This window comes from Geotrypetes seraphini, chromosome 4 (genome assembly GCF_902459505.1).
Source record: "Geotrypetes seraphini chromosome 4, aGeoSer1.1, whole genome shotgun sequence".
NCBI classification, from domain to species: Eukaryota; Metazoa; Chordata; class Amphibia; order Gymnophiona; family Dermophiidae; genus Geotrypetes; species Geotrypetes seraphini.
Window position 1 is genome coordinate 203,419,063 of NC_047087.1, and position 25,518 is coordinate 203,444,580.

At 41.5% G+C, this 25,518-nt stretch overlaps 1 protein-coding gene and 1 long non-coding RNA gene across 5 annotated transcripts in view; one reads left to right on the forward strand and one right to left on the reverse strand.

The window, feature by feature from the left end:
• The window catches only part of LOC117360050 (elongation of very long chain fatty acids protein 6-like), a 35,055-nt gene extending 32,638 nt beyond the window's left edge, over positions 1 to 2,417 (forward strand). For all 3 annotated transcript variants that reach the window (XM_033943652.1, XM_033943655.1, XM_033943653.1), the window contains exon 4: positions 1,716 to 2,417. In XM_033943652.1, the coding sequence (XP_033799543.1) occupies positions 1,716 to 2,137 (422 nt within the window). In that variant the 3' untranslated portion in view covers positions 2,138 to 2,417. The remainder of the gene's footprint in view (positions 1 to 1,715) is intronic.
• Positions 1 to 24,042, reverse strand: part of LOC117360051 — a 49,950-nt gene extending 25,908 nt beyond the window's left edge. The window contains exon 1 of one of the 2 annotated variants that reach the window (XR_004539349.1): positions 23,986 to 24,042. This is a non-coding gene — a long non-coding RNA (uncharacterized LOC117360051). Of the gene's footprint in view, positions 1 to 16,199; positions 16,302 to 23,985 lie in introns of those variants that run through there. The other variant, XR_004539350.1, reaches the window with a different exon arrangement.
• Between the last annotated feature and the right edge of the window lie 1,476 nt (positions 24,043 to 25,518).

Below are 25,518 nucleotides of genomic sequence, written 5' to 3' on the forward strand. Positions count from 1 at the left end.
TAAAACAATAATACATGTGATATGATTTCAATATTGTAATGAAATAATTTAACTCCTCAAAATGCGTTTCCCTCCTCCCACCCCTCCACCCTCCCTGGATGTGCAAGGACTCTAATGGAAAAAGAAAGAAAGAAACATAACCCTAATTATAATGCAATAAAATTAGTTAATGGACTCCATACATCATTAAAGGACTTATTGGTCCCCCAACGTTCTGCCATCATCCTTTCATACTTATACGTAGTACACACAGTTACCCACCAAAAAGTAAAATTAATCCTATCATGGTTTTTTACCAATTATGAGTAATCAGTTGAACCCCCATTCCTGTCAAGATCATGAAAAGGCGACTTTTATATTTATCTAAAGTAGGTTTAACATGAAGTAATGTTCACATATTATCGCCTCATATGACAAGGTATATAAATTTTTTAATAAATAAATATAGAAAAATCATTAAAAAAATTATTGAATAGATTTAATTCTGTACATTCAAAGATTAGCAATTTTGCACACACAAAGCACAGATTTGCAATTTTGCACACGTAAAGATTTATGGAGGTGCTGGAGGATCAATGATTAGAATATGGATGTTCTGGCTGAACAGCTATTCCAGCTGACTTCTATGTACTAGCAACCTATCTGAGATCCTTTCTCCATAATCCTTGGGGCTGATGCATTAATAAAATTTTTTTTTCATTATTATATTTATCTGATAAATTTCTCTGACTCCTTCCGACCTTGTTGTACTTCAGAACTACTTATTGCATCCCTGACACCAAAGTAACTCGAAACTACTCTCTGTAACATCGCTGTCTATGCACAGTCTCTTCCTCTGTAAACCATTCTGAACTGTTTGTGGTACTTGCGGTATACAAAAATAAAGTTATTATTATTATTACTTTTTCTGAAAGTCAATAATATCCACTCAAATAAATCTAACACACTTAGGGCCTCTTCTATCCAACCGCGCTAGCAATTTGTAGCGCGGTGAGCCACGCTGAATGACCCGCTTTGCTCCCGATGCTCTCTGCGCTAAAAACTGCTAGCGCAGTTTGATAGAAGAGGCGCCTAGCAGCAAACTTATACTTCCATCTTCAAAAATCTCTAAATGCAACAACTGCTCACTGCTGAAGATTTCTGTCCCCGTTTAGTGAAGTATTGAGTGGCTACACTACTGCACTATGCACTTCGTTTCAATGTGCCACCAGTCCACAGACTGGAAGAGTTAAACTCGGGCCGTCTTGTTTGTGCTCAGCAAAGATTGATAGCCTCATCCTATTTGATTCACTGATAATTTTACCAGAAGCCTTCCTCACTGTTGGTCTTAAACTGAATTTGCCCTTTCACCAGCATCTTTGCCGCTACTGCGTATCGGATGTGATGTTGATACCGACTCTATAACAGGGGTCTCAAAGTCCCTCCTTGAGGGCCGCAATCCAGTTGGGTTTTCAGGATTTCCCCAATGAATATGCATGAGATCTATATGCATGCACTGCTTTCAATGCATATTCATTGGGGAAATCCTGAAAACCCGGCTGGATTGCGGCCCTCGAGGAGGGACTGAGATCCCTGCTCTATAAAGTGAATCTTTAGAGCTTGCTTGCTTGTTGTAGCTTGGGACTACATTCTACCATTTGTTTCCTCAGATGCTTGCTCTGGACTCTTAAGAGTTCATTCCTGGTAACTTGTCTCCCTTTCCTCTCTACCTACAGGTGACACACTTTTTATTGTGTTGCGCAAACAGAAACTGATATTCTTGCACTGGTACCACCATATCACGGTGCTCCTCTACGCTTGGTATGCATACAAGGACATGGTGGCTGGAGGTGGCTGGTTTATGACCATGAACTACAACGTCCACGCAGTCATGTATTCCTACTACACGCTGCGTGCTGCGCAGCTTCACGTGCCCCGCTACTGCGCCATGTTCATCACATTCACCCAGATTCTACAAATGGTGATGGGCTTGATGGTGAACGTCCTGGTCTACTCCTGGATGCAGGATGGCTCCTGCCCTAGCACCTGGGCGAACATATTCTGGTCATCTGTGATGTACTTAAGTTACCTGCTCCTATTCTGTAGCTTTTTCTACAAAGCCTACCTGAAAGGAAGGGAAAGGGCAAAAGCAGAGTAATTCGTTCATGCTCTTTGTATTTGGTGAAGCCTCCAGATCCGGCTTGATTGCTCAAGAAAATGTTACAAGCCTCTGCCTTAAGTGTAGGTATTATGTTTAACTTCATGTTTGGCATCATCCTTTTGTATTAGGGGATGTCAAAACACCAAGTTTTATTATCCCACACCAAGGGTAATAGCCTTTTGGGCAGCTTAACAGTCTTAAAAACCAACTAAGTAATTTACATAGTCTAAAAAAAAGAAAAAAATACAATAATCAAAATAAAATTAACTAAAATGTTTCAAAAGACTATCTAATTTTTATTTATTTAGTCTGTTGTCTCCAGGGTTCTCTCCATATCAAACCACCCCTAATTGTACATATATGCATCAGAAAAAAGGAATGCTTTTAAATCCTGTTTTAGATTTATCCAAATTCCCTAGCAATCTAGTTGTTAATACTGTGCCCTTACCATTGCAAAGTTGGGGACCATTCACCTTTCTTATACCAAGCTTCACCCTTGCTGTTGTGCACTTTTTGCGCACATCCTAAGACTTATTAGTATGACATGATTGAAATAGCTCACTATAATTATTTTTCTTGGATTCTCTTAAACGGTACCAATTGCGTGTCACTCATGCAACGGTGCCGTTTAGAGAATCAAGCCTCTGGCAAAGCTGGGCACCAGGGTTTTCAAGGCCTACATTTCCAGTGCCTATCTTTTTGACGTGATTCGCACCTAATGCCACTTTCAGCACTACAAGTCATATACTGGTTTGTCTAATACAACTAACTTAAAAGACAAGCTAGTGTTAAATGCATCTACCCTTGGAGGTGCATCTATTATATGTATGGACCTTCAGACAGCAATCGGGTATATACCACCAGTTGCTTAATGCTTCGTCAGTCCAACCTTTATTAATTCAATGAATTGCTCTTCTATTTATCTAAGTGCCATTTTTTTAGTAATGTATTTTTATATATATATATAAAACCTATCATTTTTTCAATAACAGACCATCACTTAGCTTATAGTGAGCCTGTGCTGTCTTCACCTCTCCCCACAGCACAGGCTCACTATAAGCTAAGTGATGGTCTGTTATTGAAAAAATGATAGGTTTTATATATATATATATATATATAAAAATACATTACTAAAAAAATGGCACTTAGATAAATAGGAGAGTGATTCATTGAATTAATAAAGGTTGGACCGATGAAGCATTAAGCAACTGGTGGTATGTAGGACAATGGTTCAGGCTTTGATGACATCAGAGAGGCCTAACCTTCAGGTGTGAATACGGAAACACCCCTACAGGTATATACCCGATTGCTGTCTGAAGGTCCATAATAGATGCACCTCCAAGGTAGATGCATTTAACACTAGCTTGTCTTAAGTTAGTTGTATTAGACAAACCAGTATATGACTTGTCAGACTGAACAACAGTGGCTTGTTGATCACTTTCAGCACTAGCCACACATACAGTGGCATTAGGTACCAGTAGGCACTTCCACAGCAATTCTGATGCTGTGTTTTTTGTTTTTTTTTATAGGCACCAATAGGCGCTTGAAATCTCTTTTAAAAGAGCTCTTAAATGGCATCTTCATCCTAGACGCTAGTAGGGCGCCTTCTGGTGACATTTATATACTATGGGCCTTTGTGTTTTCCATCTTGCAGCTAGTTTTCATATTTGTTTGACAGAAGCTGGTAGAAATAAATCTTGTTCTAATCATTTCTTTCGTCATTGCCCTCAGTCTGAAGTAGGATAGGGTCCTTAAAATATAGATATTCTTCTATGGTTGATGCTCACTTTACCTCCAGATGGAGACAAAAGTATGATTTAGGAAACATTCTCTGTGTAGTAGCATCTTGCCTAACTTTACACAACGCTTGCTGGAGGGATGTTTACAAGAATCCATAGCTTCCTACTCTCCAGTCCTCAGAACTGGTTCTGAATTTTGGTCTTAGTGATGCAAGTATTCTGGGATTTGTAATTCAATAAATTGTATGAATGAACTGCAGTGACAAATCCTAGAAATGATGAATTGAAGGAAGTTGAAAAAACAGGCCTGGCACTTCCTGATCCTGATGAATGAGACTTAAGTGGTGCTTTTGCACAGATCTAATTTAGAAAAAGAATAGATTTTGTGATTTTATTCTGAATATCTTTCAAAAGGTATAAAATAGGGATTTATAATACTATGCCCTTACCAAAACAAATGAGGTACAGTGTTTGCGGCTTGTAAATATGCAGATGGAAAAAGATGGGGGAAGCCACTGCTTGCCCTGTATTGGTAGCATGGAATATTGCTACTGCTTGGGTTTTGGCCAGGTACTAGTGCCCTGGATTGGCCGCCATTAGAATGGGCTACTGGGCTTGATGGACCATTGGTCTGACCCAGTAGGGTTATTAAGTTCTTAAGATGGGGGGTGAAGTTGACCACCTTTTTTTTTTTTTTTTTTGGTAAAGTGGTAAGAGCCTGATTTTACTAAGCTTGTCACTTATCTCTGTGAAAGAGAAACACTAGAAAATTTAAATTTCACTATTTGGGGAAGGAGGTTGGAAGAAATCTTTACAGTGTTTATTAAAACTCCAACTGTACTGATTCTCACAGCCCTAATACTAGGCCATTTACCTAGCTAGCTTCACTTTTTTTTACACTTATTCACCTTTCCCTCCCCTCACCTACAACCAGCAAACTAATTTGACAAATTCAAAGGTTGCACACTTCAGCATGGTTATTATCCTAGTATAAATTAAAATCATGCACTGGGAATACTATTGAAGAGATTTGAAGTATGTAATTAGTTCATGTTTAAGCTATTGAGAATTGAAAAGCAATCTTCAAGAAAACACTGGGTGTGAAATCTGAAGACAATTATGGATCTCCTCTAGTATAGGTACTTCTGCTTTTCCACTTCAGTAATGAGTTTTTTTGGGTGTCTCTTTTTTTTTTTTCTTTTTTTTTTTTTAAGAAGCTGAGAATGGGTGCTGCTAGACGGACTGGCTGTGGGATTACCAGGACAAGTTTAGAAAGCTGCTTAAAGCTCATAACTGTTTGTGTGCACATTTTAAATAAATTAGTAGTTCTACTACAGCTTGGTTACTGGATTGCTAGCTGCTTTTAAGAATAAAAAAATCCATTCACTTTCTTAGGATTTGTTGTGTTTGGACCTTTGGATAGGTGCATAGTAGAGAATGACACAGGGACAAATTTCTCCCCGTCCCCGTGGGAACTCATTTTCCCGTCCCAGTAAGTTCTTTTCCTGTCCCTAACCCATTCCTGCAAGCTCCGTCCTCATCTGCACAAGCCTCAAACACTTTAAAATCATAAGTGTTTGAGACTTGTGAGGTTAAGGCAGAGTTTATAGGAATGGGACAGGGACGGAGAAAAATGTGTCCCCGTGTCATTCTCTAGTGCATAGCTGGAAAGAAATGGGTTCAAGGAAACTAAGTATGAAGGGGTATCCTTAGGACACCATCTAAACCAGTTTTCCTCTAGGATCTAGGTAGGCGGAGGGAAGCTATTCTCGATTGGGTCATTAAAGGTGAAATTAGCATTGATTATATACCAGCAACCATTACACATTAACTAAACTAACCAATTTATATTTTTGTATTAAAGATTATATTTTCTTGTCAAAATTTTGAAATTAATTTAAATTTGAAGTATTCAAAGTGGTGCCTTTGCTTGTATGTGTATTTATTTTTAATCTTTGTTAATAAAAATTTTTTTTAATGTGTCTAATTTTTTTTTTACATGGAAAAGAAAATGGGTAAAACAAAATTCATGGTGCATTCAGGGTGCTAAATGGCAGAAAGTGATAATACAAAAATAAAAATCAGATGTCCCAAAGCAGAATATAAATATCTGTAAAATTCATATCTACAATTTACAAGAATAGGAACTAGTTTAAGCATGGAAAATTTAGCTTAATCCTCCCACTAAACAAAAATCATATATTGAAAGGCACAAAACAAGCTAACCTTTTCATAAAATCACTGTGGTAATTGACTACATTTAAGAATATAAGAATAGCTTTACTGGGTCAGACCAATATCCCGTCTTCATGGAGGCCAATCCAAGTCACAAGTACCTGGCAAAACCCCCAAATAGTAGCAGCAGTCCATGCCACCGCTCCCGGGTATGCAGTGGCTTCCCCCACGTGCAATGCCTTTTAAGTGTTGGCATTCTCAGCATCTGCCTGTGGTTTTAAGGCAGAGGCTATTCCCTTGCACCCAAATTCTGTATATGGTGCCTTAAATTGTGGGCACCAATTGGTGTGTACAACTTAAATAGTTTAACTTAAATTTTGGCAATTAACACCTCAATTGGTGCTAATCGGTACTAATTAGCACTTTGCCTACCAAATTGTGTACATAACGTCTATGTGCCACTTCTAGTGTGTGAACCTGAAAAGGGGGTGTGGTCAGGGGAGGAACATGGGCATTCTTAACATGCTTGTGCACTGTTCTAGAATGTGCATACAAATTAGAAGCAGGTATTTAGGCCTGGTTTCCTGTGGCTTAAATGGGCACGCCTAAAAGTTATGCCACACACTAGCACTTTAATGAGATTCTATCAGATGAGCTTACCTTTTTATAGAATCGTTGCTAAGTACTGTTCTAGTTGGCAACAATTTTTTAGGTGCCGTATTTAGAATTTGACCCTTGCTGTTTATCGTCGCAAATAACATGGATGCTCTTAACACCAGCTGCTGTGTTATTCCAGAGTAATGCAACTACCGTGTTTCACCAAAAATAAGACCTACCCTGAAAATAAGTCCTAGTTGCCGGCAGCAGTAGCAGAATTCCCCCCGACCCATCTCTCCCTCCCATCCGAACCGTGAGACACAAATAAATACCTTATAACAAACAGGCAGCGTCGGCAGCAATCTAGATGGGCTGCTTCATGGCCTATTGCCTGGCCGTCGTTCTGCCTCATCACTGTTGATGTCATCAGCAACGCAGCAGTGGAATGCCCGGGTGATAGAAGGCCACAAAGCAGCCTGTCTAGATTGTTGCCGATGCTGCCAGTTTGTTATAAGGTATTTATTTCTGTCTTGCGGTTCGGATGGGAGGGAGAGATGAGGAGGCGGGGGTGCAGCGGCAGGGGGGTATAGAAAGATGCTACATGGGGGCTGGGAGGAAGGGAGGGATAGAAACTGTAAGAAATGGGAGGGAGAGAGAAGCTGCAAGGGTTCTGTTGCACAAGGGATGGGAGGAAGGGATAGAAAGATACTGCACAAGGGGATGGGTGAGAGGTGAGGAAAGATGTTGTACTAGTGGGGGAGAGAAAGGAAATAGGAAGAATTGGGGTGGAGGAGAGAAAGGGAGAGATGATGATAATTGTACATGAAAAAAATAAGACATCCCCCAAAATAAGACCTAGTGCCTTTTTTGGGCTCAAAATTAATATAAGACAGTGTCTTATTTTTGGGGAAACAGGGTAGCTCCCACCTTCAACTGTGCAGTTAAAGCAGTAAATTGCTTGTGCTGTCTAGGCACACACCAATTCTTGTGTTAACTGCTTAATGCTGTTTAGGAAAAGGCCACCTAAGTTTCAATGGCAATTTTAAAAAACCCAAAGGGAAGAAAGCTGCAAGGAGGAAGATTCAAAACCAATAAATCGGGAAACATTTCTTTCACGTAAAGGGTGAGGGATGCCTGGAATTCTCCTGGACAAGGCATGGAGCCAGAACTTCCATGGAATTCAAAAAGATGTGGGATAAGCAAAGATGTCCTTTAATAGGAAAGAGATAGAAACTAGGTATTGGAGTGGAAGAGTAGGCTAATGGTTAGAGCAGCAGGTGGGATCCCAGTTCAAACCCACTCCACTATTGCTTGTGGGGCAAATCACTTTAGCCTCTATGAACTCAGGGATTGTGAGCCCACCAGGCAGGGCTGGCTCAAGGGACTGTGGCACCCTGAGCTAACATAAGAGAAAGGATTTGGGACTTGTTTACTGCCACCTTTGTATTTTTACAACCAAACTCAAAGTGGTTTACATACAGGTACTTCAAGGTTTACAATCTATGTAAAGTACCTGCATTGACATTCTTTCCCCTCTCCTCCCGCCTGTGATATGGTAGCTCTCCTTTTAGTATCTATCTCAATTTTTTTCCCCTCCTCTATCTCCCCCCCCCAAAAAAAAAAATGATAAAGGGCACCAAAATTGCAGAGAAATAGAAGAAAGCTGAGTTGTCAGAAATGGATGTAGTGGAAGAAGTGAGAAAGTTGGAGAGAGAACACCAAGAGAAATGGACACAAAATCCTGGCTAGAGAGTTGAGAAGATAGAAGAAAGCTGAAACCAGAGAAATTAAATGACCAGAAGGTAGAAAAATTTTTATTTTTAATTCAGGATATAGGAGTATAGAGACCATATTAGTCCATGCTAAAGGCTCATAAAATTTTTATTTTTATTTTTTTTAAAAGGAAAATTAGATAACTTTTTATTGGACCAGTTTAATATATTTGATAATCAGCATTTAGAGGCCAAAACCACATTCCTCAGGTCAGGACAGTATGGGCTCCTTTTACTAAGCTGCGCTAATGGTTTTAGCGTGCACTGAATTGCCATGCATGCTAGATGCTAATGCCACCTGGCATTAGTTCTTGACACGTAAAGCGGGGGGCAGCACGTGCTAAAAACTACCGTAGCTTAGTAAAAGGAGCCCTATGTCATAAAAACATTATACTACCCTGGCCTGGGGAAAGAGGTTTTGATCTTTGATAGCTAACCAAAAAATATGTTGGGTTAGTGAAATAAAAATATATAATTTATTTTCTGTTTTAATTTTTATGTGATTGGAATATGTCAGTTTTTTTGAAATTTTTAGCTGCTATGGTTCTTTTGCACAGTACAGGAGGACATGCATTCACTGTTGCTTGCTCTATGATGTTGCAGTGTATGCAGAGTCTGGGTTCTTGGAGGTGCAGATTAATTTCTGTCTACATAGTTCTATTTTTAGGTTATGGTTATTTAGTCAAATAGTGAATCCAGTCAATCCTCCAATAAATTAGTCAACAGTGGTTAGCGTAGCTGACCTTAACAAAGGTTTGGACTAGTTCCTGGAGGAAAAGTCCATAGTCTGCTATTGAGACAGACATGGAGGAAGCCACTGATTGACCTGGGATTGGTAGCATAGAATGTTGCTATTTGGAATGCTGCCAATACTTGTGACCTGGATTGGCCAATGTTGGAAATGGGATACTGAACTAGATCAGGGATATGCAATTCTGGTCCTTGAGAACCACAGGCAGGTCAAGTTTTCAGGATATCCATAATAAATATGCATAAAGCCTAAGCTTGGGTTTTTTCCAGTTAATTAAATAGCTGCCTATTGAATAATTCAAATTCTTAAAACCAGCTATTAAATATTTAATACAAATAAGTATTATCTTAATTCAATTTTAATCTTATCTCCCACAATTCATTTCATTACAATACTTTTACAACTTACCAATACTTAATTTATTAATAAAAATCAGAATAATTTAGTTAGTGAACCTAATCCCCATCAACTTACACTTACTTCACAACTTTCACACACATACTACAGTCTTTGTGATTGCTTTTATCCAAACTGGATCTTGGTTAGTTCATGAGTTCATTAGTCCATGATCATTTAGTTCAGGGGTAGGCAATTCTGGTCCTCAAGAGCTGGAGCCAGGTTAGGTTTTCAAGATATCCACAATGAATATGTTTGAGATGGATTTGTATGCACTGCCTCCTTGAGATTCAGATATTTCTCAGGAGAAAAGGTCAGTAATGTATTTAGGGGCAAGTCCGTATAATGCTTTTAAGGCGAATTTGAACTTTATGCGTGCCTCCATCGGCAGCCAATGCAGCTGCCGGTAGTAAGGTGTCACGTGGTCAAATTTCTTTAGTCCAAAGATCAGTCTAACTGCTGCATTTTGCATCAGTTGTAGGCGTCGCATATTCTTTTGGGAAATTGCTAAATAGGCGATGTTACAGTAGTCAAGTAGACTCAGTACGAGGGACTGGACTAGGGTTCTGAAAGCCGATGTATCGAAATAAGCTTTAATGGATCTGAGTTTCCAGAGAGTAAAGAATCCCTTTCTGATAATGGAGTCTACCTGGTCTTTCATGGTTAGGCATTGATCCAGAGTTACACCTAGTATCTTTATGGTAGGCTGGATAGGGTAACTAAGGTTATTGATACATAGTGGTAATTTGGTGTCAAGTGGATGTGGTGAAGCAACGAAGAAAGTCGTTTTTTCAGAATTGAGTTTGAGCCTAAAGTTTGTCATCCATTGCTCCATCACGTTTATGGCTTCTGAAGCTTTGGGAATAGTTTCAGAGACAGAATTAGTGAATGGGATGATAATCGTAAAGTCATCTGCATAACTAAATAGATTTATTCCCAGCTGGGTTAGCTACGTGCCCAGTGAGGACATGTAGATGTTGAAGAGCAATGGGGATAGTGGAGACCCTTGTGGCACACCGGATGGATTGCTCCAGGTGTCGGAAAGCTCCTAATTAAAACGTACCTGAAAGGTGCTGTAACCGGCAGCCTCAGGGCAAGGTGTCTTGGGCCACCGGTACAAGAAAAATCTCTTGTGAGCCGCTGCGGGCAGCACAAGGAAAATAATATAGCATTTAGATAAGGACACCACCACACCAGGTAAGTTCTTTTCAAAATAAACTTGAGCTTTCTTAAAGTAAAAATAAATATCAAGCTTTGTCAGGATGAATCTGTTCTTATAACTCAGACTCAATGTCCATAAGGCAAAACTAAATAAGTTGCTAAAGTTCACAAACTCATAGTCCATCAGCATGTATCCAAAATAAAAGAAAAACTCAAAATACACAATCTTCAGAGTTGTATCAATTCCAAATAAGTCAGTGTAATTACTCTGGCTTCTTCAGCATCAGAGTGCTGGCCAGACAGAGTGCTCTGTGTGGTGTTAATCTGCCATGAAAATTGGCCCTCTATCCCACCACTATGAACACGGGGCTAACCCCCCTGACTGGGACTGGGAACAGTTCACTTCTCCCAAAGAAAAAAAAAAGGAAAACAAGTTCCAACAATTCAGTCCTTTACCAAATTCAAAAGATAGTTTCTTTTGTTCTTCAGCTGACTTAAAATAGTCAGCACAGGCAAGCAATTAACAAAACAAACTTTCAAAAACATTCAATAGTCAGTCACTTGCCTCTCACACAGCATATCTTCACTAGGCAATTCAATAATGGACTCAGCATTGGCTTCCAGTTCCATATCCTGTGTCTCCTCCAGCAGATTAAGAGACATGCCTTCACCAGCCTCTGTTAGCTCCATAGCTTCTGGAGTTTGGCTGACATTCAGCGCTCTCAGCCCTGAGCGCTGGAACCTGTCCTCTACAAGTCCCTGCTGCTTCTGACTCTCCAGTAACTGGGATTTCAGGTTAAGGAGTCTGCAGCCCCCCCACCCCCCAAGCCCTCAGGAGGAAGTGATTTCCTGTTAATCAGCCTAGGCTTGTGTGGGGGATGGGAATCCTGCAGTTCTTCCCTCCTACTCCCTCTACAGGACACAGAAGGAAACTCATTCACTGACTGAAATTGGGTTTTAAAAGTAGGTAATTGTGTGGAGCCTAAACCTGACTTGTGCACTGCTCCTGGGACATTCCTAGCAGGCATAGTCTGCTTACCACAGTGCGGGATATAAGGAAGCCACGGAACCAGTTCAGCACCTTATCCCTGATACCAATGGCGTCTAGGCATTGCAGCAGTTTTACGTGGTCTACTAGATCAAAGGCAGAACTCATATCAAATTGCATAACCAGGGCATTAAGGCCCCTACTAAACAGTAGGTGCAAATTGTCTAAGATAGCCGCAATTACTGTCTCCGTACTGAATTAAGGTCTAAAACCGGATTGAGTTTCATGTAGGAGAGAGAACTGATCAAGATAACCCATCAGTTGAGTGTGTACCAATCCCTCCATAATTTTTACAATAAACGGAATGGATGTTACCAGTCTGTAGTTGGATATTAGGGCTGAGGATACTTTATGATTTTTTAGAATTGGGGTTATTATAATGTGACCATTATTAGAGAGGAACTTCCCATTTTTTAGGTTGTGAGCCAAGTATTGCATCAGCGATAGTTTAAATTCTAAAGGTGCCGCTTTCATGATTTCTGGGGGGCATGAGTCCAGAACGCAATAGGATCTAGAGTATTTGTTATATAGTCTGATGTAATCATTCCACTCTAAATCTTGAAAGGAGCTCCAGATCATGTCTGCCAGTATATCATTTCCTTGGGTGTTAGCTATTTGATGATCACTAGAGTCGTTTGTTGAGCAATGGATTCTAAGGTTTTTAATTTTAGAATCGAAGTACAGAGCTAAGTCATTTGCAGAGGGTAGCTTAATGTTGTGTGTGGGTGAGGTGTAGCGAGTGGTGTCAAATAAATTTGTGATCAGGTTGAATAGCTCTTTTGTACTGATTCTTTGTGAACCATTGCAAGATGAGTTGATTTTAGTGGAGTAGAATGCTTTACGTTTGTCTTTTATCATTTGTTTGTAGATTTTTATGTTAGCTCTCCAGTTGTTACGGTCTGCTAGTTCACCTGATTTTTTCCAAGTTCTTTCCAGTCGTCTGGCTAGTTGTTTCATTTTTAGAAGTTTGGTGTCAAACCATTTGTTATATTTATTTGCATTGCTTTTGCTATTACGTATAGGGGCGATTTTATCTAAAATAGATGTGCTGGTTGTCATCCAATGATCCCAGAAATCGATTCCTTCTTCTATCTCTGTTTGCAATTCGTATTGTGACCAGAATTCTTTTGGATTAATATAGCCTTTTGTGTGATGTTCTCTTTTTATCATTGGGCGAGTTTTAAATTTATGATAAGACCAGAATAGCTTGAAATAATAAGTAAAATAGTCAGACCAGATTTCATGACACCAGGTGCCTTTAAGTACAGAGATGGCAGGGTCTGGGATATCCTTTGTAGACATGTCTACACATCCAATTGATGGCCTTTTTCATGTGTTTGTGTGGGTAGAGGGAGGTTGTAATTGAGTAGGGATAGAAAGTTTTTAAACTCTTTCACGTTTGTGTTGTCCACTTCATCTAGGTGTATGTTTATGTCTCCTGCAATGATATTGTAAGAAGGACCAATTGAATTGTTTAGGAGAAATGCACAGAAGTCTTCTTTGGCTTTTGGCCAGCTTTTTGGTGGGACATAGAATAATATGCAGGATAGGGATTCTTCTAGTTGACAGTTGCTAATTTTACAGGCTAAAATTTCTAGTTGGTCGGTCATTTTGGAATCCAGTAGTTCGAAGTCAAATCCTTCTTTAAGAATAATTGCTAATCCTCCTCCTTTTTTCCCCACGCGGTTTAGCGTAAGGATTTTGAAATTGTCTGGTAGGAGATCAATTATTATTGGATCATCTTCTGATAGTAGCCATGTTTCAGTTAGTAAAAGGCAGGCTATTTGCTTGTTGTTGATCCAATCATTAATTAGGAAGGCTTTATTCCTGACAGATCTAATATTAAGGTATGCACAGGGGACAGATATGGGTGGGATAGGTTTGGTAACTGTAGTGGTTTTGATGGGTTTTACTTGCCTTATTCTTTTACTGCCACCTTGAGATGCAAATCTACCTCATGCTTATTTATTATGGATATCCTGAAAACCCGACCTACCTGTGACTCTTGAGGACCGGAATTGCCTACCCCTAGTGTAGACATTAGAAGTACTGTTTAGATCAGAGGTGTCAAAGTTCCTCCTCGAGGGCCGCAATCCAGTCGGGTTTTCAAGATTTCCCTAATGAATATGCATGAGATCTATTAGCATACAATGAAAGCAGTGCATGCAAATAGATCTCATGTATATTTATTGGGGAAATCCTGAAAACCCGACTTGATTGCGGCCTTCGAGGAGGGACTTTGACACCCCTGGTTTAGATTAACTGAGTATACGATGTTTATTGAAGCTGAACAAACTAATGTCAATGGAGTATATTGTCTCAAAGAGAAGAGTTTAGTTTCTTTTGAAATCTGAGATAATAGGGTTCCGCTTTGATGGTAATTGGGAGGCTGTTCCAGGTCTTTGTGCTGATATAGATAGTGCGTTAAATATGCACTTGTATTTAAGTCCTTTAGGTCAGTGGCTCCCAACCCTGTCCTGGAGGACCACCAGGCCAATCGGGTTTTCAGGCTAGCCCTAATGTATATGCGTGAGAGAGATTTGCATATAATGGAAGTGACAGGCATGTAAGTCTGCTCTATGCATATTCATTAGGGCTATCTTGAAAACCCAATTGGCCTAGTGGTCCTCCAGTACAGGGTTGGGAATCACTGCTTTAGGTGATAGAAGGATCAGAAGTTTCTTGATGTTTTTGGTCGAAGTGGACCAGGAGTTGATGAAAAGGTTTATATGAGAAGGTTTAGCTGAGCTTGTGTATAAGACAGACATGGGCAACTCCAGTCCTCGAGGGCCAGAATCCAATCGTGTTTTTAGGATTTCCCCAATGAATATGCATGAGATCTATTTGCATACACTGCTTTCAATGCATATTAATTGGGGATATCCTGAAACCCCAACTGGATTCCGGCCCTTGAGGACCGGAGTTGCCCATGTCTGGTATAAGATGTGATACATTATGCATGACATTTTGAAGTTAATGTATGCAGAGATGGGCAGCCAGTGAAGGCTGCTGAAGTAGAGTGATATAGAATCATATTTTTTCAGTTTGAAGATTAGTCGTATTGCTGTGTTTTGAATTAGTTGTAGTTTGAAGATGAGGGTAGTGTTTATACCTGCATAAAGGGAGTTGCAGTAGTCCAGTCGAGACGGTACTAGCATTTGTGTCAATATTGCAAAGTGATGACTATGGAAGAAAGGTCTCTGAGTTGTCTTGTGCTATAGAAGGTTTTTCTCCATAAGTTGGAGATTTGGGCTTCATAGGAAAGGGTAGAGTCCAATGTGACCCCCAAGTACTTTGGAGGTTTTGTTGATATCTAGTTTGGTTCCTGAGGACAGAGTGATAGCTGTAGGGACTGTTTGCAGGGAACTGTGAAACCACAGCATTTTGGTCTTTGCTGTGTTCAATTTGAGTTTTTTGAGCGTGGCCCATGTTTATATCTTGTCTATATTAATGGCAATTCTCTGGGAAGTGTCACTGGAGTTACACTCAATTGGGATGAGAAGGAGTATGTTGTCTGCGTATGACAGACACTCAGTTATGACTATATTCAACAAACGATTATATACCACCACTCGTATTATTGTTGGATAGTCAAAATCATTAAAGCTTGACTGCTGAAAAGGTTGTCCTAAATATAGCTGGTCATGTGTCATCAGTTGTCCACAGAGACAACATTGAATATTGACAATATCTGCCAAACTTGTAAACATGTACCTGGCACACCGCAACATGCCTCCACACTTAGCTGGCTTTCTGGAGGTGGTCTCCACTAACATCTGGTTATCCACTGCTGACTCATAATAACAATTTGAATACATTTTGAATGGTGAGTTGTATAGGGATTAGCACCATTTCTGGAGAATATTTAGTCTGCGATACAGAACTGGAGCTTCAGGGTTCATATTGAGCTTCTTACCAGTCCTGTAGAGAAGCCAGACTCCACTCCTACATAAAAAAATTTGTTGAAACTGGCTGGAGGAGGGAGGGTTTATTTATGCATAGAAGGCCATGTTGTCTTACATTGCAAATTTAAAACTGGGGGGGGGAGGGGAAGAGTAATATGATGTGTAGAAATGTTACTTTGGCTTGTGCTCCATACCTAACTTGCTCCCTCCTCTTGTCACCCCAACTATTTCTGTCTAGAGACACCATGGTGTACAGTATCAAAAAGCAGATTACAGTTAGAAAAAATAATAAAGCATAGTTACATAAAATTTCCCACATATGCTGTAAATGCCAAATGATCAGTTTTTAAGTGACAATAGCTATCAGGATGGCTGTAGCAGCCAAAAATAAAATAGCCTACCCAAAAAAAGATTGCAGCCCAAAGCGAAATACGTATCAATAAAAGCCCAAATATAACAGTCAAAAACCCCATGGTTGTGAACTTTTGATCAAGACAGGGAAATATATACTGTACCTGAATGTGATTTAGCGGAGTGAAATCCGAATCCCTATTTCCCGAAAATGGCAGCAGGGGCAGATCTAATGGGAATTTATGTTGAAAAGCATGAAAACTTCCTGTAGCATGTAACTGGATACTTCACGAGGGGAACTCGCTAAAGCCAAACTGAGAGGCCTAAGGGCGGGCTTGAAAAGCAGCTGTCTGGGACAGCTGTCGATGTACACAGTGCGATCTGTAAGTGCTGACAAGTAACTCAGAACAAGCTCCAGTATAGCACAAGGGATAGTGAGGTGGGAGAGAAAACTTCCAATTCTTCCCCTCGCTTATGCATATTAATATTTGTTAACTCTCAAGAGGGAGATTTGCAGTGAGAGTAAAGGGAGGTACTGTATTCTTCTATTTCAATATATCAGCAAAAGAAATTTTAAGAGAGAGACTGGAAGAAAATGATAACTGTGGCCTTAGGTTAGTAGCTAGTTTTATGCAGCTGGTGTGACCACATGGGGTATGAGGGAAACCGGCAAGCTCGGCTAAAGGGACTATAGCACCCTCAGCCAACTCCGACTTGGTGCTCCCTCACATCAGCTCTCTTCTAGCCTGACTCACCCCAGCAGTTCCATTGATGATCTGATCTCTTGCAGAAGCATGCCGGTAGGGTTTGTCCAAAGGAGCACAACACGCCTCCTCGGAACCCTTTGGAACTAGAAGCAGGAATTCAAGTCCATTTGTCGGGATGGGAAAAAGAAAAGCAAATATGGTGTCTATCATTAAGGGCCCTATTGATTGACATCTTTGCCCTACTGGGATGACATCACCTTATGGAAATGTGAGTACATTAACATCTCCTGTTACACTGTCCTCAGGGAAATCATCAACCTCCTCAACTAGGAGCAGCTTTTTCAAAGGTGAATGTGTCTATAACCCATGTCAGTATAGACTCTTCATTCAGACATATTAGTGTTTTGGATGGGCTTCTGTGTCCTCGCAGGTGAGTCTGCGACAGATCTGAAATTTGTTTCTCCAGACAAACAAAAGAGTTTTTGGCAGGCTGTCAGGGGAAAGGGAAAGGGACTGGGACTTGTATACTGCCTTTTTGTAGTTATACAACTGCACTCAAAGTAGTTTACATATATATAGGTACTTTGTACCTGGGGCAATGGAGGATTAATTGACTTGCCCAGGATCACAAGGAGCAGCCCTGGGATTTGTTTCTACAACTTTGGGATGCAGAGACAGCAGCTCTACCATTAGGTCACTCCTCAGTTCCTGGAATCTTAACTTCCAAAGTATTGTATTAGAGAATGACACGGCGGCGGTTTACCCGCGGCTACTGCATTTAGCCACGGGTAACCCGCCAAAAACGGGGAATGAAAATTAGCAGCCTTGCGGGGATGGGGACAAGGCCATCACTGCCCCGTGGAGCGGTGAATGATCTTGTCACCGCAATGAGGCATAAAGGATCGTGCGGTTCCCGCAGCCCCCACCCGCCCACCCGCACGCCGGCTTGATCGTTTAACCAGTTTCTTCTCTCCACCACACCTTAGTTTGCCGGCTTTCTTTTTCGGTGACCGGAACGCTTTCAAAAGAGCCGCGCACGCGGGGCTGCTCAGTATTCAATCTTCTGCTCTGACCCAACCGGAAACAGGAAGTTGCAGCAGAGCAGAAGATTGAACTTTGAGCAGCCGCGCATGCGCGGCTCTTTGAAAGCGTGCCGGTCGCCGAAAAAGAAAACCAGCAAACTAAGGAGAGCTGGAGAGCAGTAGCGTACTAAGGGGGGGGCGGGAGGGGCGAAAAAGGTAATGGCGCCAGGCCTTGGAGCACCGAGGCAGACCGCTTCTCCCCCCTCCCAGCCGAACCCCCGCTGACCCTCCTATCTCTCCCCCCCCCAGGTGAACCTTTCCGACCCTCCCAGCGAAAGCAGCAAACCTCCCTCCAGTAGCGTCAGATTTCTCCTCCCTCTACCGCATCACTGATGATGTCATCAGTGCGGCAGAGGGAGGAGAAAGCCGCGAAGGAGGTTTGCTGCTCTCACTGGGAGAGTCGGAAAGGCTCACGGAGGGGGGGAGATAGGAGGGTCAGCGGGGGTTCGGCTGGGAGGGGGGAGAAGCGGTCTGACTCGTGCTCCATTACCTTCTTCGGGCAGCAGCAGCGTTTACAATTCACTGCTGTTGCCGGCTTCAGGCCTTGTTCTCTGCCGGGTCCTGCCTACTTCCTGTTTTCATGAAGACAGGACCCGACAGAGAGGAAGGCCTGAAGCGGGCACCAGCAGTGAATTGTGAATACTGCTGCTGCCCGATGAAGTTCAGGACATTGGGGAAGGAGCAGGGAGAAATCGGCTGCTGGCTTGGGGGTGAGGGTAGGGAAAGAATCATGGAAGTGGAGAAATTGGCACGATGGCTTTGTGGGGGCTAGGGTGAGAGAGAAAGAAAGGCAGAAAGAAAGAGGGGGGACCAAGGGGAGAGAGAAAGAAAGGCAGAAATAAAGAGGGGGTCAAGAGGGAGAGAAAGAAAGGCAGAAAGAAAGAGGAGGGCCAGGGGGAGAGAGAAATAAAGAGGGAGGCCAGGGGGAGAGAGAAAGAAAGGCAGAAATAAAGAGGGGAGCCAGGGGGAGAGAGAAAGAAAGAGGGGGTGGGGCAGGAGAAGAAAGAAGGACCAGAGTCTCATGAAATCACCAGACAAAAAGGTAGGAAAAATGATTTTATTTTCAACTTAGTGATCAAAATGTGACCGTTTTGAGAATTTATATCTGCTGTCTATATTTTGCACTATGGCCCCCTTTTACTAAAACGCAATAGCGGTTTTTAGTGCAGGGAGCCTATGAGCGTCGAGAGCAGCGTGGGGCATTCAGCGCAGCTCCCTGCGCTAAAAACCGCTATCGCAGTTTAGTAAAAAGGGAGGGGGAATATTTGTCTATTTTTGTATAGTTGTTACTGAGGTGACATTGCATAAAGTCATCTGCCTTGACCTCTTTGAAAACCCGCGGAATATAAATGATAATTAACATTTTCTCTGCATACAGCGTGCTTTGTGTTTTTAAAATTTTATTGCTGGGAGATCATTTTGATTTGGCCACAAAGGTAAGGGGGAGGGAGGGAGGGGAGCTGCTGAAAGACATCTAGTAATCCTTGCAGGCTTGACTGTGCATGGAATTATTTTTGTAAAATCATGTTTTGTTATGTGACTGGCATTATCTAGACTTTAATTTCTATGAATGAATAGAATGAAAATGATATAAAATTACTTGCTTGCGGGGACCGCGTGTTCCGGCTCACACAAGGAAGGAGGGGGTGAAAGGGAAAAAGTTTCTCTTCCTTGGAAATAGATTCTGAAGTGACCTCATCAAAGAAGACCAGCACCAAATGTACAAGAAATCCCTTAAACAATGTCAAAAGAGCCCAAAATAGAAAACTGCTACTGCCTTGAGACTCCATTATTGAAGGAATCAACTTGAAATCACAGAAGAGACAGGAAAAGGTTAAATGCCTCATGGAATCCTCAGGTACAAAACACAAACCAAATTGTGAATGAGAGCAGACAGTAAGAATTATAAAATTGATGTCATTATCCATCTGGAAAAAAAGGCGTACTAGAAATAATGCCTCAGCAATACAATTTTCAGAAGTTCTATTTGCTCATGGTAAGGGAGAAGAGAGACTGCTAGTGATGGTGGGGGGACTGATAGAAGATATGAAAGAAGGGTGGTAGAAAGGAACAGATGGTAAAGGAGGGAGGGAAGGGTGGTGGTGGAAAGGAATAGAACAGACATTGAAAGAGGGTAGAGAGGAACAGACCCTGAAAGGAAATGTGGAAGGCAGAGTGGGGAGAAGACGCTGGAAGGGAAGAAGACAGATGCCAGACTATGGGGGAGCGGAGGGAAGAAGATGGGTGCTAGATGGGGACGGTGATGGGGCGGTGAAGGGAACGGCGGTGACGGGGCGGTGCAGAGGATGGTGGGCCGGGGACGGTGCAGTGACGGGGACAGATTTTTTTCCCCGTGTCATTCTCTATATTGTATCTACTCGTAGGTTCTGCCAGTGTTCACATAATATTACTACCAAAGTTACTGAACATGATTCTAAATTAACTGAATTTGAGAACAGACTTGATAAAGTAAATTCTTCTATTGCAACATTGCAAGCTACTGTGGTTTCAAATGTTAAGGACAGTAGGCTCAGCTTATGAAAAACTGAAAATCTTCTGAGGACACAAGAAATCTTAGATTTTTGAATTTTACTAGCCCCACTGGAAATTTTGAAGATGAATTTATAAGAAGTTTTGCAGTATCCTCTTGTAGTCAATTCCCCCAATATTCAGCTAATGGCAGTTAGCGGTTTTTTAAACACTAACGGTTGCTGCCTGAGTTAGCTCCCAATATTCAGTGCTGGGTCACGTCTGGGCACCAACACTGAATATTGGGGGATAAATTTGAGTGGGCAGGCTTCTGGTGCTTATTTGGGTTCCGGCTGAATATCAGGTGAATTGTTTACAAGAGGATACTGCTAAATGTCTTTTAAATACATCTTCAATGGTTGTGGCAGCCATTTTTTTTTTTTTTTGAAAATATGTTTTATTGAATTTTCAATAACCAAACTACCAACCAACAGAATTGTATAGGTGTACAAGAGGCAAGGAACTTCCTGCCCACTTAAATCATTCTGAATGCCCGTTTGTGTCTTGAGAATATTTATTATATTCCTAAAGGTTTCGGGCAGAAGAAGGAGGTATTGATCAATTAGTGTTTCCTGATAGTTTAGATATTTTGCAGTTTTTAGAATCTTCTTAAGAATTATATAGCTAAAAGTGCAGCACTGTTGGTTATCTTTCAAAATGAAAGTGAAAAGAAATCTACTGTATTTTGAAACTATGTTTCGATCATGTTTATTGGAGGAAAATTAAATATTAACAGCTCCAATATCGCTTAAGTACAACTTTATGGTCAGTTTGGTTACAGAGGGATGAGTGTCATCCAATGGAAAGGTAGGGATCTTCAATACGGGAAGTGGCACGTCAAACTTTAGTAAAAGTGTGTGACAAGTTTCAGCTTGTTCAGTGCAGTCAGTTGGTTGTGAGCCTCATTCGTCAAAGGGATTGTTGTTTCCAGTACGAGGTTAATCTGCCCCCATATTGACTTCCAGAGAAAGTGTGCCATAAATCATGGATCACAAACAACATGAAATTGTGTTTCAGGCTGCAAAAAAAGTGCTAAAGGAACATACAAAATGTTAAAATTAGTTTATGGCGATGCTGAAGTGACCATGAAGACAATTGACAAGAGGTTTGAGCGATTTCATAATGGAGAGATCGGGATGTCCTTCAACATCAAAAACCCAAAAGAATGTTGAAATAGTAAACAAAATGATTGGATCAAACAGGCGACTGACTATTAGGGAACTTTCTGAGGATCTGAATATCTCTTATGGTTCCATTCAAAACATTTTAACAACAGATCTGAACATGAGGCGAGTGAGTGCGACCTGAGAAATGGGCAAATGGTTTCATCCTCCATTATAATGCTCCGTGTCACACATTGCTTCTGGTATGTCAATTTCTGTCAAATAAAAACATTAGGGTGTGTCCTCATCCACCTCATTCACTGGATCTGGTACTGTGCAACTTCTGGCTCTTCTTCAAAGTCAAAATGACCATGAAAGGTAGATATTTTGAATCAACTGAGGCAGCCCCGACAGCGCAACAAAAGACACTCACGAAAAAGGACTTCCAGAACTACTTCAGAAAGTGGCAAGAATGATGGGGAAAGTGTGCTCAAAGTGAGGAGGAGTATCTAGAGGAGGATTAATAGCAATGTATCTTTTACTGTAATAATTTTTTTTTTTTTCAGACTCGGAGCATACCTAGTTTAATAATCCAGTTATCTGGGCAAATGTGTTGTTACATATGAAGTACTGAATTATATTGTATGCATAAGAATACATTCTTTCTTACACTATATCAGGGGTGCCCAATACGTCGATCACGATCGACCAGTAGCTCAGGAAGGCAACGTGAGTCGATTGCGGAGCCCATCCCGGGCTCCGTGATAGACTCGTGTTGCCGTCCTGATCTACGGGCCGATCAGCCTTCCTCTCCAGTGTTCTCCCTAGGGCCTTTTAGCTGGGCGGTCCACCCAGCTGTCATCTGCCGCTGCTGAACATTAAAAAAACCCCCAAAAAAAACCGGCTTGGAGATTTCAGCCCGTAGCGAACTTATACTCCGGGCTCTAACGTGTGCGTGCCGGAAACCGGAAGTTATGTCCGGGGGGTGAGAAGGGAAGCCGGCACGCACATGTTGAGAGCCCTGAAGCAAGCGTTCGCTACGGGCTAATGCAGGAGACAGGTTAGTGAAGCATTTGTTCTTCTTCCTGCCGGGTCCTGCCTACTTTCTGTTTCCGCAAAGGCAGGACCCGGCAGCATTTCCCCCATAGGTTGATCACGATCTTGGGCTGATCAGCCTTCCTCTTCCCGACGGCAGAATTGACGTCGGGGAGAGGAATGCTGGTTGGCCAAAGCAGGGAGAGCTTGGGGCCTGTTATTGGTGGCGTTTGGGTCCTGGTCCCCGATGGCAATGGCAGTGGCTTGGGGGAGGGCAGGGAGAAAGAAAGAAAAAGGGCAGGCAGGGAGACAGACAGAAAGAAGAGAAACAGAAAAAAAAGAAAGGGAGGCAGAGAGAAAGAAAGGGCAGGGAAGAGGAAGGAAAAGTTGGGGGAAGGAATGAGGTCTGGGGGAGAGGAAGCATACAGGCTGAAAGAAAGATCGGATGCACAGTCAGAAGAAAAAAGTGCAACCAGAGGCTCATGAAATCACAAGACAAGGTAGGAAAAATGATTTTATTTTAAATTTAGTGATCAAAATGTGTCTGAATTTATATCTGCTGTCTATATTTTACACTAAGGTCCCCTTTTACTAAACCGCAATAGAGGTTTTTAGCGCAGGGAGCCTATGAGTGTCGAGAACAGCGCTGGGCATTCAGCGCAGCTCCCTGCGCTAAAAACTGCTATCCTGGTTTAGTAAAAAGGGAGGGGGGTATATTTGTCTATTTTTGTATGGTTGTTACTGAGGTGATAGTGCATAGAGTCATCTGCTTTGACCTCTTTGAAAAACCCTGGAATAGGAATGATAATTAACATTTTCTGTGCGTACAGTGTGCTTTGTGTTTTTTCTTTTTTATTTTATTGTTGGTAGATCATTTTGACTTGGTCATTTTAAAAGTAGCTCGCAAGCCCAAAAAGTGTGGGCACCCCTGCACTATATACTAGGGAGATTCAAATTACCCAATGGTGATAAACTAACAGCTCTATCACTGATCACCTTGAATAGATAATAATACATATAATATATATAATAAAATTACACTATCAAACTGGCTTCAAAAAGTACTATTAAGTGAACGCTCAGACCCACAACCTGAACTCTAGTAATTTTTCATGGAGCAAGTTGCAAGTGAGACCATCATAGCATGTTCACTGTCTCTGCCACCTGCTTCCCATTACACCTACAAACTCTACATAGATAAGGAGATTGTTAGTTATCTGTATTGCATGGTGGCAAAAATTCAGCTCTGCAACTGCTCCGGGTACATTCTTAAATTCTAAACTGCTGTCATACTCTCTCTGACCCCCTAACATAGGTTTCACAGTTAGCTTCTTCAGGAGGGGGACACTGAGGCGATAAAACATAATCAATCAGACTACCACCCAGTGAAAAGAAGATCCTACCATCCACTAAGCACAAGAAGCACTAAAATACACCCATACAATTCTCTTCCAAATCTTATAACATTCACTAAACTTCCAAATCACGGCTTACCGGGTAACAGGACTCCTCCACCCAGCTAACAGACAGCTCCAGCAACTCAATTCCAACACAGGTCACGCCCACTAAGTACATCCCAGTCTCTGACATCACTCAAAACATCAGAAGATGGACAACCCTCTTAATCAATCAGAAAGGCACAAAAACGGACTTTCAATCTCAAAGTTTAAACCAATCAATCTCACTGTTCAACCCCCAAGGGAGCTAGAGTGTGGCAGTGTGCCACTGAAAAATAAATCTGTGCTCATGTTGTAACAAATACTGAGGCACATTACCTTTATTAGCTTTCAGTAGTACAGTATATTTAACATCTTCCACCCTGTGTCCATTCTTCAGCCAATGACTGACTAGGGGGGGGGGGGGCTGTAAGACGCTGGCATCGAATATTACTAAGATGACCCGTCTAGTGTGCCCAACATAGAACTTGCCACAGGGGCACACTATGCAATATATCACTGCCCTGAGATGAACAATTAGTTCCGGATCTCAAATAGAATTTCTTACCCCCTGATCTCGGTATTGTCAGCCAATCATTAATTAAAACCTGCTGACAATACACACACTGGCCACAGCTCTTATGGGGCCCCTGATCATGCACCCGCAGAGTGCCTCTACACTTTAAAATCTCTGCTAAATGACGTCCTCGCGTGAATGCAAACCACGGGACCTCCCGCCTAGAATCATGCACTTGTAATACCGGCCAGTGCTTTAAAATAATCTGTTTGATTTTATGACTTTGGCTGGAGAAGGGGAATACACACACTGTGGCACAATCTCCACACTTCTGGGAGTGAAATAACCACTCACGCTGACAACTGCGAGCTCGCTTCCTCATGTTTTTGACTATCTTGGGAGGATACTCACGTTCAATGAACTTGCTGTACGTATGCGTAGCCTGTTGGAAATCGTCATCACTGGAGCCTAAGAAATTGGCCTACCGGGATGCTATCCCATAGGGGTTTCGGATGAAAACTACCGTAATGAAGGATCGTATTATGATCAGATGGCTTCTTAAATATGGTAGTATCAAAACTCACCCTGGACTCCTGTATTTGTTTTTAATCTGAATATCCAAAAAGGATATACTCTCACTGTTGATGTTATATGTTAACTTTATATTAGGGTCCATCTGGTTTAGTTCTAAAAGAAACAAAACAAGTTAATCTCGCTCCCCACCCCACACAAAAAAAATATCATCAATAAACCTCCTCCATAGGTCCACCTTCCCGAACCATCTGGACTTAAACACAAATTGCTCTTCATATTAAGCAAGGGAATGAAGGGGCAACAGTTGCCCCCATCGCTACCCCTTTTGTCTGAATAAAATACTTATCTTCAAAATGAAAATAATTATACATATGCATACTGTTATATATTTATTTTAAAAATTTATATACCGCCTAAAATCTAGGCAGTTCACAAAACAACATACAAAATAAACAATAACAATACAATATGTACTCCGACTCTCCTACATCCTCCACTACGAACATGCACATTTCGTTCATATAAATGCATTGTCCTATA